This window comes from Eretmochelys imbricata, chromosome 5 (assembly GCF_965152235.1).
Source record: "Eretmochelys imbricata isolate rEreImb1 chromosome 5, rEreImb1.hap1, whole genome shotgun sequence".
NCBI classification, from domain to species: Eukaryota; Metazoa; Chordata; order Testudines; family Cheloniidae; genus Eretmochelys; species Eretmochelys imbricata.
In genome coordinates this window covers 115,625,200-115,640,488 of record NC_135576.1, presented here as the reverse complement: position 1 = coordinate 115,640,488, position 15,289 = coordinate 115,625,200, and the positions used below count along the sequence as shown (strand labels likewise).

The 15,289-nt window shown below is 37.6% G+C and overlaps 1 protein-coding gene across 6 annotated transcripts in view; it reads right to left on the bottom strand.

The window, feature by feature from the left end:
- The window catches only part of IFT74 (intraflagellar transport 74), a 63,636-nt gene that overhangs the window by 11,693 nt on the left and 36,654 nt on the right, over nt 1–15,289 (bottom strand). For 5 of the 6 annotated variants that reach the window (XM_077817737.1, XM_077817735.1, XM_077817738.1 and 2 more), the window contains 4 exons: nt 14,113–14,192; nt 6,771–6,824; nt 3,916–4,013; nt 2,220–2,346 (listed from right to left, as the gene is read on the bottom strand). In XM_077817737.1, coding sequence (XP_077673863.1) covers nt 2,220–2,346; nt 3,916–4,013; nt 6,771–6,824; nt 14,113–14,192 — 359 coding nt within the window. The remainder of the gene's footprint in view (nt 1–2,219; nt 2,347–3,915; nt 4,014–6,770; nt 6,825–14,112; nt 14,193–15,289) is intronic. The other variant, XM_077817739.1, reaches the window with a different exon arrangement.

Below are 15,289 nucleotides of genomic sequence, written 5' to 3'. Positions count from 1 at the left end.
GTAATGCAATATCAGTATGCTGATAATGCCGGAGTAGACAGCTAAGGAGTATTCCTATCCAAGCACACTTTCTAGAGAAAAAGGAAGAAACTGTTTGGAGAAGGTAAAATTTATGCACTCACTCTCTCTCTCCACATACATACATACATACATAGTTTCACACACACACACAAATAAATACTAAAAACTTCTCTATGGGAAAAGACAGGAAGAGGATGCAGCCCAGTTCCTTCTGATATGCCATTAAGTTGCAGAGTTTAGCAGGCAGTGTACACACAGTAGCAAAGTCTGAGACCAAAACTGCTTTGACCCAGGAAAATGTTTCTGAAAAACTATGCCATCAGCACATTTGTTTACTCTCTGTAGTTTCCTTTTTTGTTTTTTGAAAAAGGACTCTGCTGATGGCCTTTTATATCTTTGAGGAGGCAAGAAAATCTGGAAATCCACATTTTAATCCTAATGGAAGAATTTTGCAGACGACTGTACTATAATTCAAGGTTTGGGAAGCACTCCAACTGGGGGGGAACTGTACAATCATTATACTTTAAGAGAGTCCCTATTATGTTTATTATGGAACTTTTATTGTGGTTCCCAGTTCCAAGAATTTTCTTTATAAATAGTTTAAATTATTTGATTAAATTGTAGACTGTAAACTTTTTCAAGAAAGAAACTTTGTTTTCATACAATGTCCCTACAACATCTAGCACCTTTATGGTGTTACTGTAATGTAAAATAAAAACAATAAATATGTTTAGTTAAAATGCTCATAAGAAGAATATATTTCATATCTTGCCCATATAGTGCAAGGGCTAATTTTTCAAAACAGACACCTACGTTGTGACTGCAAAATACGTATTTGCAAATAAATTTGTTACAAAATATCCAGAGGCACAGGGAAAACAGGCAACTAACTTCATATTTTGTGCACAGCAATTACTTCTTTGCAGATACAGTACATATTTTTCAGTCACAACACAAGCCTATTTTGAAAATTGGTACCAAGTACAGGCTGTAGTAGTCACCAAACAAAATGATTTATGATTATTGCAGCTTCCTTTCAGTAATAAAACAAGGAAAACCCTGCTCAATCAGTAATGATATTGGCAAAGGTTTAGATTATGACAACAGCACCACCACCATAAAACAGCACAAATAAAGAATTAAACAGAGATCTCTATCACTAAACCACAAGAAAAAAAAATCACCTCTGCTTTTAGAAAATATAGGCCTGATTCCTGCAAACTTTTACTCTCATGTCTAATGTTAATATAGTCTTAACTTTATGCATATGAGTAGTCCCATTGAAGTCAACAGGAACATTTTTGTGTTTTAAGTTAACAATGTGCATGCTTGCAGAATCAGGTCCTGAGAATTTGATCGTGACGATTTACAAGGCAAGGTTGGACCATCTACATTACAGCTGCCAGGAATCCTCTTTGGGATATGTCTACACAGCAACTAGATACATGCGGCTAGCCGAGTCAGCCTGAGCCCCGCAAGTCCGTGGGGCTGTTTCATTGCTGTGTAGACTTTTGTGCTTGGGCTGCAGCCAGGCTCTAGGACCCTGGCAGAGTGGGAGGGTCCCAGAGCTCAGGTTCCAGCCCAAGCCTGAAGTCTACACAGCAATGAAACATCCCCTCGAGCCTGAGTCGGCTAGCACAGGCCAGCTGCAGGTTTTTCTTTGCTGCATAAACATATCCTTAGAAAAGCACTAACAAAACATAGGTATAAGTGACATTATGGGGTCCATTTTCAAACTGATACATGGTTATTTCACTGCATGGCTCTCTACTACTTTCTATTAAATGTTATTTTAAAGTTTATGAAGAGCCTAGAGTTTGAGTCAGTTGCTAATAAATCAAATAAATCAAAATAAATAAAGCAAACTCCTACTAATGCAATGGGAATTGCTATACACAATATTAAAATGTACTTTTAATATGTCCTAAACCAAGTAAGCAAGAAAATCAGTTATTGTTACTAGTCAGAGAAATAGTCTTCTTATGATGAATTATAAATAATTTGTGTTAGCACTAAGAAGAGCTATATAAAGGCACCAAAAGAAGATACATCCCTCAGTATTTGCACTGCCTCACACCCTAGCTACATGTTTTAGCATACATGGTATGCAAGATCACCAGCCCTATACTCGTGTATTCTATGACTCTCATGTTCTTTTATTTTTAAAAAAGGAAGGAATATACGTACATATGCCTCACCTGTACTCAAATTTTTAGCAGTGCTCTGTGACTTTTGCATTTCATTTGATTTGAAAGTGAGGTCTTCCTGCATGATCTTCAACTCTTGATTGGTAACAGAGGAGATTTGTTTCATGCGATTGACATTCTGTTCATTTACAGAAATAAGGACAGTAAATTAGAACACGGGATATCTTTGCAGCTACGAGTGTTCACCGGACAGCAAGAAAAAAGCTCTGCTAATACATAACTTATGACTTAACTCTTTTACAACACTCTTGGACAAAATATTTTTAAATAGTTTGAGACCATTTAAATGATTTTCTATTTCAGGTCTGCCAACCTGAACTGTGTCCCTTTTATAACTGATGTACTGATATACCATTGAGGATGAAGTATGGATGTTTAAATGACATTGCCTTAGATACTTCACTTGTGGTAGAGTCATTGTACTATAAAGTAAATCCCTACTTTATTTGTGATATTGCAGAAATTGTGAATCATACAATACTAGGCTTCTCCCACAATTTTGATTTTAATTAGCTTACTTTGTGTAGTCTACAGTTTAACATACATTCTGAGTATGCAATAAGTACCACATTAACATTCAATGCCTGTAAAATGTAAAAAGGCTAAAATGACTTGACTCCGTTTCGACAGCAGTTGTGTTAAGACTTTTAGTCTTCTGAATTTTATATTGTACCGGCCACTTTTTTTTTTTTTAAGGAATGTAATATAGTTGCAGCAAAATGTCTGGTTATCAAAAACATTAGCAGGCATAACATAATATTGTTCCAGCAAATTCTTCTTAAACAAATAGCTTTACTCTGGCTTTTCCAAACTATGGCTATTAATAAAGGTCAATTATTACTTTTCCACTATTTTCCAGCCACAATTATTTGAAGATCATCCCGTGATTCAAGTAGGGTCTTAACTACAAGGAAAATTGCATTCTTCTGTGTCATGGGATTTGCAGCACATCAACTCTTAAGCAACCTTTCTAGTAAAATAATTTGAAGTTATGGGGCACCATATTGAAGAACAGTATCAAGGAGCTGTTAAAATGCTATTTATTCAAAATAATACTTGGCTAAAAGATGCCTATGACAATCCTCTACAAATAGTTCAAGGGAATCAAAATCAAAGAAATGAAGAGTTGTTTTGGTAAGACTTGGCAAAAAAAAAAATACTGATAATGGGGAAATTCTAGCTGGACACCAGGAGCATATATCATTTAGAAACTATGCTGAGGGGAACTCTAGAAATACTTTTAATCGGTTAGGTAGAAGAAATTTCCCCAAAACAACATAAATCAGAATATGGAAAATAATCTAAGGGAGATGACTGAATCCTCCCCTTCATTTATAACATTCAGACTTGGTCTAGATAAACTAGCAAACAATGACATTTCTTAGTTTTAGTATTCTTGTATGTTTCATACTGATGGATTATAGTAACGCCTTTTCATTTGGTCACAAATATCATCTGATTTTATTAATTATAAAAGTTCCTCAAAACAGTGACAGAGAATACAACAGTAATTAAATAAATTCTACTTTGTTACAATAACACATGGTATCAGTTTACTGTTTGGAAGATAATTACACCAATAATTGGGCTGAATAGTATTTAATCACCACTGTTCTATTTAATTTGCTCAGTGACTTTTATGAGGCTATGACTGCCTAATTTATCAGAGACAGAGAAAGGCACTTACCCTACTTGAGTGCTCTAACAGTACAACAATGTTGGCCTCTATCTGTGCCTTCCGTTCCAGTTCCTGCGTCTTCATCTCTTCAAAAGTCTCAAGAAAGTCTACGGATTAAAAACAACAAGATAAGGGAGGCTGCTGCTGTTTACATAAACATTCTGGGTTCTCCATTATAACTGTACTTACTCTGAATTCAACAGCAAATATAGAAATACCTCACTGTAGTTTTACAAAATTGTATAACACCTAAGATTTAAATATACTTCAATTTAAATAAAATACTCTATCAAGTAATTTCATGCTTACTAAATGCTGGGGTCTGAGAAGTTTTGTGGTTTTATTTTTTTAATCTGTATTTTACTATTTACCATTTTGTTAAAATTTTAACTATGAGAACAAGTGAGAAATAATCACATTTTTAAAATAAAATCAAGTACAGCTTGCTTATTTAAGACATTTATTTGCTGAGTTAAGTGGAAGAGATTTTTTTCCCAGTTCCATTTTTTTAGAATGATGCCATATCAACGCATGTTTTTGGCATTTTTGGTACTTATAGGATTGTTCACTCAAGATGTATGCGTCTGGGTATCAGTCTATAAAATTAAAGAGGAACAACACAAGGATGACAACAGAAGGGTGGAAACTGAGACAACACAAATAACTTTAGAGACTCTCCATTATAATATTTACCAATCCATTTAAATTTATTTCTGAAAAGCAAACTTATTAGCTTTCTCTTCAACATATGACAAGTCTAGCACTTAGACAATGCAGTGAAAGCTCACTCAAAAAGCCTTAAGGAGAGACAGAGTACTAAAAGCCTTTTCTTTAAGTCTCCTCAATTGCCATTTAACTCCCCTACAGCTATTTCAGAACACAGGAGCAAAATTCTTCCTTGTCCACTGCTCAGAGCATGTTGTGCCCCTCATCAAGACCCTTCTGTGCCTCTCATGTCTTTCCCATCAAATTTAATTTAATACAGAGACTGAGTCAGTTAGACAGACAAAGGAAACTTGAGGCAGAAGAAAGGAACAAAGAGGCATGCTTTTGTATAGAGGGGACCTTTTCCCACTGAGATCCAACCAGGATTTGGAGCTAAAGGATAGTGACTGCAGGGGTCAGCTAGACAGACTTCATGTTTTGAAGGAGAAGCCATAAGCTGCAAGAGGAGAACCCTTGACACCCTAGGGGACTCTGGAAAAAATCCCAAAGAATGCTCAAGAGAGGTGAGGAAACTGAGGCAGGGAATGGTGTATAGGTGTTTGATTGATTTTTGTGCTATCTAAAATAAAGAGCAATTATGTTGGATCCCTTTGCAAAGCCTGTGTCCATTTGCTTGAACTATCACTGATCCCTGAAGAGGTAAAACGTAGCCCAGAGTATCCGCAAGTTTGGAGCTCTGGGAAAGTGTGCGCTTAAGCAACAGAGGAATATTGGGGAGCTCACATTAGTTTCATGGCCTAGGCAGCTGGATTGTGGGGCCTCAACTGTTAGAAGAAAGGGTGTTAGAAAGGGAATCTGAAACCTGTAAGTATGCCTAGAAACCCAGAGACAGTGCCTGGACTTTGCTCAGACTCAGGAAAGCTTATAAGCATGCGTGTCCAGGCATGTTACATATCAGAGAAAAGAAGACTAAAGTATTACTTTCTAGATTTTGAGCCAAAGAAGATGGGTAAATGTAAATTAAGGATATCAGACAGGAATCCCTTCTGCCCCACAAAATCCCCACAAATATTTTCTCTCCACAATTTTAGAAAGAGAGTTGAAACTTCTAAAACATTGAGTTGGCTCAACAACAGAGGGAATGGAAAAATGGGAACTATGAAATAAACTTACCTTTAGAAAGAAATATTTTAAATGTGTTCCTAGAGATCATTACAACAGAAAGATGTATACAGTAAACCTTTTCCGTACTAATTCTATAAAGGAACAAAATCTGAGGCATCAGTGGATGTCCATGTATAGCTGATATAAATATTTTGACTCAAGTTTTGGATTTAGCAGAGAATTATTACCCCAAACCTAATAGAGATTCACAAGACGACCACTTTTTCAACCTAACAGAAAGTGCTTTCTCCTAAAAGTTAAAAAAATCTAACATGCTATATACTACTCTCCCTCTTCTCATTCTAAACGCTCCTTAAACAAATTTTTCTTTTGGCAAAGTCTATATATACCCATCTCACCAACACTGCCTTCTTTCATGCAAACTGGTTTTCTACATGGCACGTGTCTAAATCTGTTGGTAAGCTCTTGGAAGTTCCTGGTTTGGGCTTTATAAAGAGCCATATATATTTATAATGTATCCTATTGTTAGAATGTTTATAGAGCCTTTTAAAATAAATTTTTGCCCTAAATGTTTTGCACCCTGACTTCACCTCTGCTGAGGCTTCTATGTCACAAGACCTCATTGGTAAGTCAGAAAGCTTTAGTAGTACGTATCTTAGATAAATAAGTCAAAATGTCCTGAAGGTGTAGTTTCTGATTCTCAGAGTAAACTCAAAGTTTGGCTCGTATTCAGAACACCGGGTGGGCACTCCATGGCATTATTTAACTTTCATTTTAGCACATTTTTAAAAATTCATTTTATTTTAGCTTTTATCTTGTAAAAAACGTGTTCCTGAAATCTTTAACGCCAGATGATGAGCCAGGAAAGGTGCTCCAATCATCTGTAAATTTGCAGTATCAGTTACCTTGTGCTGAGGCATCTCTGAATCAGGTAACAGGGTCTTAAGACAAGTGGTCAGCAGGTCAGCAGTTTTGGGGTTCAAATAAATTGTTACAATCCAAAAAGGCTTTGACAATCCAAAGAGCCTTGTGCTTTGGCAGTTCAGGAGTCTAATCTATATTAAACAACTTACTGTCCATGCTTTCCTCTCTCTTCTTCAGCTCCTTGTATTTCAGATTTTTCTCCCCTACAAGAGACGTAATATTGATTTACCTCCAAAACGTCAACTGCTCCAAACTCTACATTATGTTCTTTATACGTCTTTTTTTATTAACTCAATCCTGTAGCCCTTAGGTAGATTAACTTTGACTATCTAAAACGTGAATTCTGCATATTTAAGCACAAAAGGATTGGACTGTATGTTATTTACATGTCTCACTATAATCATTGTCAATCAACAGCAAATTATACACATTTTCAAAAAAGGGAATCAGCGTAACAATATGTCGTCGTGTAATCTTCAGGGTTTTTTTTTTTTTTTAACTATACGTAGTGGGATAGAGGTCAAATGCCTCAGAATTTGACAGTGCCCCAAATATTTTTTTAAAGTTGTATTAGTTGGCAGATTTTTTTTTAAATTAAGGGCCAATACATTTTAGAATATTAGTCTATTTCACTTTTTAGTGTTGGAAAAATCACATTTGTGCATTTAGGCCATGTCGTTGACTGGTAAACTAAGTCATTCTGCAAGTCTTTTTAAGATTTGGGAAGTGATGCCAGTTTCTCTGGCTTTCAGCAAGCAAGATTACTTTGTGATGTGCTTTCTGGATATTAATAAGGTAGCAATCTTCAATAAAATAAGATAAAACAAAAAAACACGCACCATCTATATTGTCATGCATTAGGATGGTCTTAAATAACTAACTCATGGTTCTGCTTCATCCCTAATTTGGGTTTCAGCTGCATTAGTCACAGGCACGAATATGAATATCCAGTAGAAAGCATAATATAAACATTTAGCTTTCTACAGCATAACAATTTACTGGTGGTGGTGGGGAAAGCTATGTTAAGACAAGATTAAGCTGAGAATTTGAATACATAAGTGAGGAAATGTTCCCTTCCTGACAAATTTGTGTACATTAACAAACTTTATTTTTTAAAAATATTTTAAACATGCTCTAGACTATATAAATGTTTATTCAGAGGGTCAAATTGTAATTTTCACCATTAACCTGTGCAGGGGAGCAAGAAAGCATTGCTTGCATTCACTACGCATGTCGCAAGTAGCCACACAGGGGGGAAAAGTAGCTTTTATGGAGCTGACTTCTCTTGCTCAAGTAGGCTCGGTAAACAAGCAAGTAATGGGGAGCTTTGGCTCCACACTCAATGTGCCAGTCACAATAGCTGTGCGGGCAATAATTCAAATAAACAAACAAACAAACAACAGCAGAGTTTAGGGCTGGTGCAGATTACTCTCCCTGCTGGAGGAAGGGGAAATTGGAGATCAGATTGTGACGCTGAATCATAATCTAGTTACCAGTCAAAAAGAACAGGAGGACTTGTGGCACCTTAGAGACTAACAAATTTATTTGAGCATAAGCTTTCGTGGGCTACAGCCCACTTCATCGGATGCATGCAGTGGAAAATACAGTAGGATGATTTTATATACACAGAGAACATGAAACAATGGGTGTTATAATACACACTATAATGAGAGTGATCAGTTAAGGTGAGCTATCACCAGCAGGAGAGAAAAAAAACAAACAAACCAACCAACACCCTTTGTAGTGATAATTAAGATGGGCAGTTGACAAGAATGTGTGAGGAACAGTAGGGGGAAAAATAAACATGGGGAAATAGTTTTACTTTGTGTAATGACATCCACTCCCAGTCTTTATTCAAGCCTAATTTAATGGTGTCTAGTTTGCAAGTTAATTCCAATTCAGCAGTCTCTCGTTGGAGTCTGTTTTTGAAGGTTTTTTGTTGTAATATTGCAACTTTTAGGTCTGTAATCGAGTGACCAGAGAGATTTAAGTGTTCTCCGACTGGTTTTTGAATGTTATAATTCTTGACGTCTGATTTGTGTCCATTTAGTCTTTTGCGTAGAGACGGTCCAGTTTGGCCAACGTACATGGCAGAGGGGCATTGTGGCACATATCACATTGGTAGATGTGCATGTGAATGAGCCTCTGATAGTGTGTCTGATGTGATTAGGCCTTATGATGGTGTCTCCTGAATAGATCCGTGGGCACAGTTGGCAAGGGGCTTTGTTGCAAGGATAGGTTCCTGGGTCAGTGGTTCTGTTGTGTGGTTGCTGGTGAGTATTTACTTCAGGTTGGGGGGCTGTCTGTAAGCAAGGACTGGCCTGTCTTAAGTGATGGGTCATCCTTCAGGATAGGTTGTAGATCCTTGATGATGCGCTGGAGAGGTTTTAGTTGGGGGCTGAAGATGACTGCTAGTGGCGTTCTGTTACTTTCTTTGTTGGGCCTGTCCTGTAGTAGGTAACTTCTGGGTACTCTTCTGGCTCTGTCAATCTGTTTCTTCCCTTCAGCAGGTGGGTATTGTAGTTGTAAGAACGCTTGATAGAGTTCTTGCAGGTGTTTGTCCCTGTCTGAGGGATTGGAGCAAATGCGGTTGTATCGTAGAGCTTGGCTATAGACAATGGATCGTGTGGTGTGGTCTGGGTGAAAGCTGGAGGTATGTAGTTAAGCATAGCAATCAGTAAGTTTCCGGTATAGGGTGGTGTTTATGTGACCATCGCTTATTAGCACTGTAGTGTCCAGGAAGTGGATCTCTTGTGCGATCTCTGGTCCAGGCTGAGGTTGATGGTGGGATGGAAATTGTTGAAATCATGGTGGAATTCCTCAAGGGCTTCTTTTCCATGGGTCCAGATGATGAAGATGTCATCAATGTAGCGCAAGTAGAGTAGGGGCATTAGGGGACGAGAGCTGAGGAAGCATTGTTCTAAGTCAGCCATAAAAATGTTGGCATACTGTGGGGCCAAGCGGGTACCCATAGCAGTGCTGCTGATTTGAAGGTATACATTGTCCCCAAATGTGAAATAGTTGTGAGTGAGGACAAAGTTAAAAAGTTCAGCCACCAGGTGAACAATGTTTTTTTTTTGCGGATACAGACTAACACGGCTGCTACTCTGAAACTAGTTACCAGTCTGTTCTTAAAGTAGTCCAGCTATGCGCTTCCCTTCATTCAGGGCTTGTGGCAAGCCATAATTTAGTCCAAAGTGAACAGGGTTTAGGTATCACAATTCACTTCAGCATGGGAACAAAATGTAAAGAAAATTTGTTTAAAATAATGCTAAGATAAGACCGTTAGAATGTTTTTAACAGCAACAGTATCAGTACATATACCATGATGCCCTTAACTCAAGCCACCTTTGTACTAAATACTGGGTTACAAGAAGTCTTCAATTAAGGAGTCTTAGAACAGGGACAGACTCTTACTATATATGCTGCAAAATTTCAAGAAGATGGCACAAGTTCATCATGTTGTGGCAGCCTTAACTTAATAAGTGCCTGGTTTGAAATTCAGTCTTATCACTAATTTCAGCATATGCCCGAGCATTTAAAACGCACAGAAGGAAAGGAAAAGCTGGATATAGATTTAACTGAGCAAGCACATTTTCCCCCAGATCTTTTACATCTACATCCTCTCTGCTTTCCTTTTTATCTAGTGCATATAAACAATAAGCATAACCAGTGGCCTCTGAGGGACAGTGATTTTGCTTGAGTTTCCTTGCAGCTGTGGCCTTGTTTCTTGCTGACTCTCCCTTTCATGATACAGGGTAAATTAGCAGCATGAAGTCCATTCCACTTGCAAGAAGACTGTGCATCACTCTACATGGTTAGCACGTTAAGGCTCACTGTAAGCAATCTAAAAGAGTTTAAAGAATTATAGCACTAGTTCTAAAATGTCCATAGTGTATAAATAAGTTTAGCTCAAAAGTTTGAATTATTTTACCAACAACATACTTTAAATATTCCATACATTTAATACATTCCATACATCTGATTTATTAGGCATTTGTGTCTGGTCATTTAAATGTCATTGCCAACTTACAAGTCACATATTGTAAGTGGACTTTTTTTTTTTTAACCTATATTATTTTAGATTATTAGAAGTTAAAATTTTAAAAATCCTAATTACTTGCTTCTCTGCTTGGACAATAAAAATCAATGAAGTCAGTTTTAGTTTTGTTTACAACAGTCACTGTTACTTTTATGTTTTTAGTGGTGAAATATTTGGATTTCAAATGCTGTAAAGGAATTTTTAGTTGTATAAAATCAATAGTTTTCATTTGACATTTTCATTTTATTTTTTTGAAACATTACTATTGAACTGAGGCTTTATAAAAAGCTTATTTATATAAAATTTAAATTTGGGGCCAAATATAAGTTAACGTCATTCCAGTGCAATAACAGAAGTACATTGGAAAAAATTACATCCTAACCTTTAATAATATTATTTGCTCTACATTCTTCCTATTGCATTTGAATCAGTTTACGAAGTGCTCTAATTCACTACTGAGCAATTCTTCCATAAACTTCACCCACCTCTGGACAGCACTGCTTTACATTTCAAATTCATTGTAGGTCCTACTAAATGCCTCTAATAAGAGGCTTTTGTAAGAAGCACCTTGGCTGTCAACATTCACACAAGAAATGGGCAGGAGAAGCCAGATGCAGTCCAGAGCACAGTGAGAATGACTATTTCACCTGCTGTTTTGGAAATTTCTTTTTGTGCTATCCAGCTGCTGTTCATGTTAACATTAAAAATTTGGCCCTGATTCACCAAAGAATTTAAGCATGTGTGTAAGTTCATGCTTATTCAGCAAAGCACATATGCATGTGCTTAACTTCAAGTGCTATAAGCCTTTAGTCTACCTTGTAAAAGTGTGGGTGACAAAAGATTCAAATGAGTATAACTTACGGACAAGGACGAGGTTAAGCACAGATTATGAGGACAAGTTATGTAATCACTACTTTCACGGTCAAAAATACAATAGTCATGCAGTGATGTTTTAAACAGAAAAAAAGCTGATGAGGGAAAAAATACAGAAAATAAATTTTATGGGGCAGATTCTCAGCTGGCGTAAACTGTTGTATCTCCATGGAGCTATGGCAATTTAGACCAGGTGGGCTCTGTCCCCATAGTGCATGAACAAGGTCAGTGCCCAATACATTCCTGATTCAATCTAGACTGTAGGACACATTACTGGCTATCAGATAATTATACAAGGTAGTCTCATTCAGCATGTAATACTTATCTTCTACTGATCAGTCCAGATATTAGGGTACCAGCAGCTCTACTAAATGTACTTCATACACTTCTTTTAAATAAAGGCTTTTAGAAAACAAATGACGGCAGCAGAGCAAGTGCAATGGAGGACTAGCAACAAAGGATTGGTTGCTATGCAGTTGTTGCTAAACTATAAAACTAAGAAGCAATTCACTTCTTACCTTCTACACTCATCCAAGGATACAAAGATAACAGTGTTGGAAACCAAATGAAAAGAAAAATAAAAGCAAAATAGTAAAGCTCTTACTGCTATCTGGAAAAGGGAAATAATAATAAAAAATGTTTTCAATAACAAGCTGTTAGTCTGGGAAACAATGAAAACGCTACATTTCAGTAATAAGAAATGAAATGTATAAGAGATGGAGAAGAGAAACAGTAAGCATTATGCAATTGTTTAAGCTAAGCTCAACATCAGTACAATTGTCATTTCAAAGAAACTAGAGGTCAGATTGTGTGTTGAGCCCCCTCTCAAGAGGAAAAAATACTCAGGAGAGTGTGACAAGATGGCCGATGTTAGTCTGGTGGGTCCTACACTTTTCTTGGCAGGGAGCTAAGATGCCACCCCTTGCCCCTGTTCTTGGGGCATCGATGGCCCCGCTAGTGGCCCAGGAAGGTGGTAAAGGAGGGAAGTGGGAGAGGAGTCTGGGTTTGCTCCTCACTCTGAGCCCCAGCCCCTCTCAATCCCTGCGGGTTCTTAGCCTCTTCCCCCTTGGGTGGGGTACCTGCAGTCCTTAGATGCTGGGGAAGGGAGTCTCCCTCCCCTACTGGGCAGGGTCCCCCTTACTTCGGTTCTCTGATTTTCCAAGTCTCACAGCATACTTCCAAGCTCCAGTCCTCTCTCCTTCCTCCTCTTCCTCTGTCTGCCTGAAGCAGGGGGTTTTATTATGTTCCTAACAGGCCCTTAATTGACTGCAGGTGCTCCAAGTAACCTGCAGCCACCTTCCCTAGTCTACAGGGAACCAGGCCTTAATTAGCCATGAGCTTATAAATTTCCCCTCTAGCATTCCCACTGCTCCCTGGCCCTCCTGTTTCACAAGAATTAAAAATATTATAATTATTTACACACACATGTTAATTTAAATGTCTCATAGGAAGCAAAATAACTTCTGTTTCAGAGATTCCCGCAGCATCATCGTAACAATGCAGCTCTCAGTCAAAGTAAGAGCCACCAGAATTAGAACAAGCCTTTGCCTGAGCTGAGTTTCCAGGGTGAACAGAATGTTGTCAGGTCTGGTATGGGCCTAAACTAAGCTTCCCCAGCTGGACTAAGCTACAGCAAGTCTTGATTAGACTCCCAGGCTAAACTGAATCTCTCATAATTGGAACAGGCCTCTGCCTAAGCCAGGGTCTCAAGTTAATTTCAGTCCTACACTAAGTCTTCCAAAGCTGGAGTAGGACTCTTTCTAAGTCAGGCTAGAAAGACACTTTTAAAGCTGGAGTGAGCTTTATAACTCCTTAAGCCCTCTACCACTAAGTTCCAGTCAATAAGCAATCACTCAGAGATGGAGCACCCTATCACAGCTGATTCAGAGATGGACCACTGTTTGCTCAAAGTCAAAGATCTGCTCTGCCTCCAGTTGCTATGGAACAGGGAATGAGCTATTGTATAGACTGTCAGGGACAGAAAATATATGATCTGACATACTTGATCAAAGCATTGGGCAATCAAGTTGTTATTCTGCTAGTTGGCTGGGGCTCAAACATCTGACGCCTCAAAGGAAGAATTCAGCTCCATTTTCATGTTTCACATTACACATTGTTCATTACAAGCAACAAACATTCCAAAATCCAAATTAACTGACAATATTTCAGAGACCAAAGACAACACAAAAATTACAGTATTTTGTTTTTCTGGTGATAGATTAGTTTTATAGTGGTGCCAGTAATAAAGGCTTGTTTTTTCTCAAGAAGCCATGCAGATATGATTGGGACAACACAGAAGAAACAGATAGGTGCACTAAGTGCTATTTTTCTACAGTCATTTGACTGACCAGAACCACACTTCTGGCCTCAAGCTAATTTAAAGAACTCACAGTTTTGGACATCTACAAACTGGAGTTTGTGCTCTTCCAGATCAGGCTACACAAAAGATATTTGCAGATGCAAATCAGAGTTTTAGGACACCCCAAACTGCAAAGCCACGCAAACCACATGCAAACTTAAAGCCAACTTTTGTAAATTTGGCTCTTTAAATTCTATTTTGAATTTGGTGCTATTACCTTGGTGCTCCTCCAAATCCATCTCAAGTCGTCGAATGACATCATTAAAATGGTTGATTTTTTCTTTTATTTCTGTCAGCCTAATAATAAATAATAAAATCTGGAGCTAAAAATGTGCTGTTAAATGGTTAGCTTTTAAGAGGCACTATGAAGAGAAGGATCAGAATAAAAATAGTAAACAGAATGTATTACTAATACAAATAATAATAGAATAGTAAGGTTATTGTCTTTATAACAAGCATTTGTATGGCACCCCTCACTCTGGTCTCTCAATGTACTAAACACATTGTTTCTGCCTCGTTTTGGACTAAAAACCTTTTGTCTGTGAAACAAACATAATCACTACAATTAGTCAGTTCTTATTCAGTTTTGTGTTACTATATGGGTCCCTCTGTTGGTTGTTACACAGCTTTACAGAGAGACAACAAACGGCATAACGCAGCAGGAAATTGTGATTTTTATGTAAATAAAATTCTCTGTACAGGAATATTAATTAAGAAATATAAAACACTGTAGACTATAATCAAATGGATTAAGTAATTAAATTACATTCAGAAATTCTTCTGTAAATCTCCAACTATAATTCTTTGCCAATTATAATTTTTCTTAGCTACCAAGAATTCTGTTTAAGCAACTTATTATTAGCCAATCAAATTTTGGTTACTCAGTTTAAAAATAAATCCATAAAATGTCTGTGACTGTGAATATTTAAATAAAATTGTGCACCATAGTTTCTAGGAGATTTAAAGAAAAAGGGTTACTAGCCTCTCATAATTGTTCTTTGAGATGCGTTGCACATGTCCTTTCCACTCTTAGTGTGTGCGTACCCCACGCAGAGTCACCAGAAACTTTTCCCAATAGTGGTACCTGCTGGAATGGCTTGAGCACCCTCTGCTGATGGACCCAGCTGACCTTGAGCCCCCTCAGTTTCTTCCTTCCAGAAACTCTGATGCAGAGCGGTAGGAGGGTGCGTCGTCGAAAGGACATGTGCAACACATCTCGAAGAACAATAGTTATGAAAGGTTAGTAACCACTTTTTCTTCAAGTGATTGCACATGTGCATTCTGCTCTTGATGATTCCCAAGCCGTTAAATAGGCAGTTGGACCAGAGTTTATGTATGCACAGACAATACAAAGCGACCAAATTTGGCATCATCTTTTGAATACTGAGTGATGG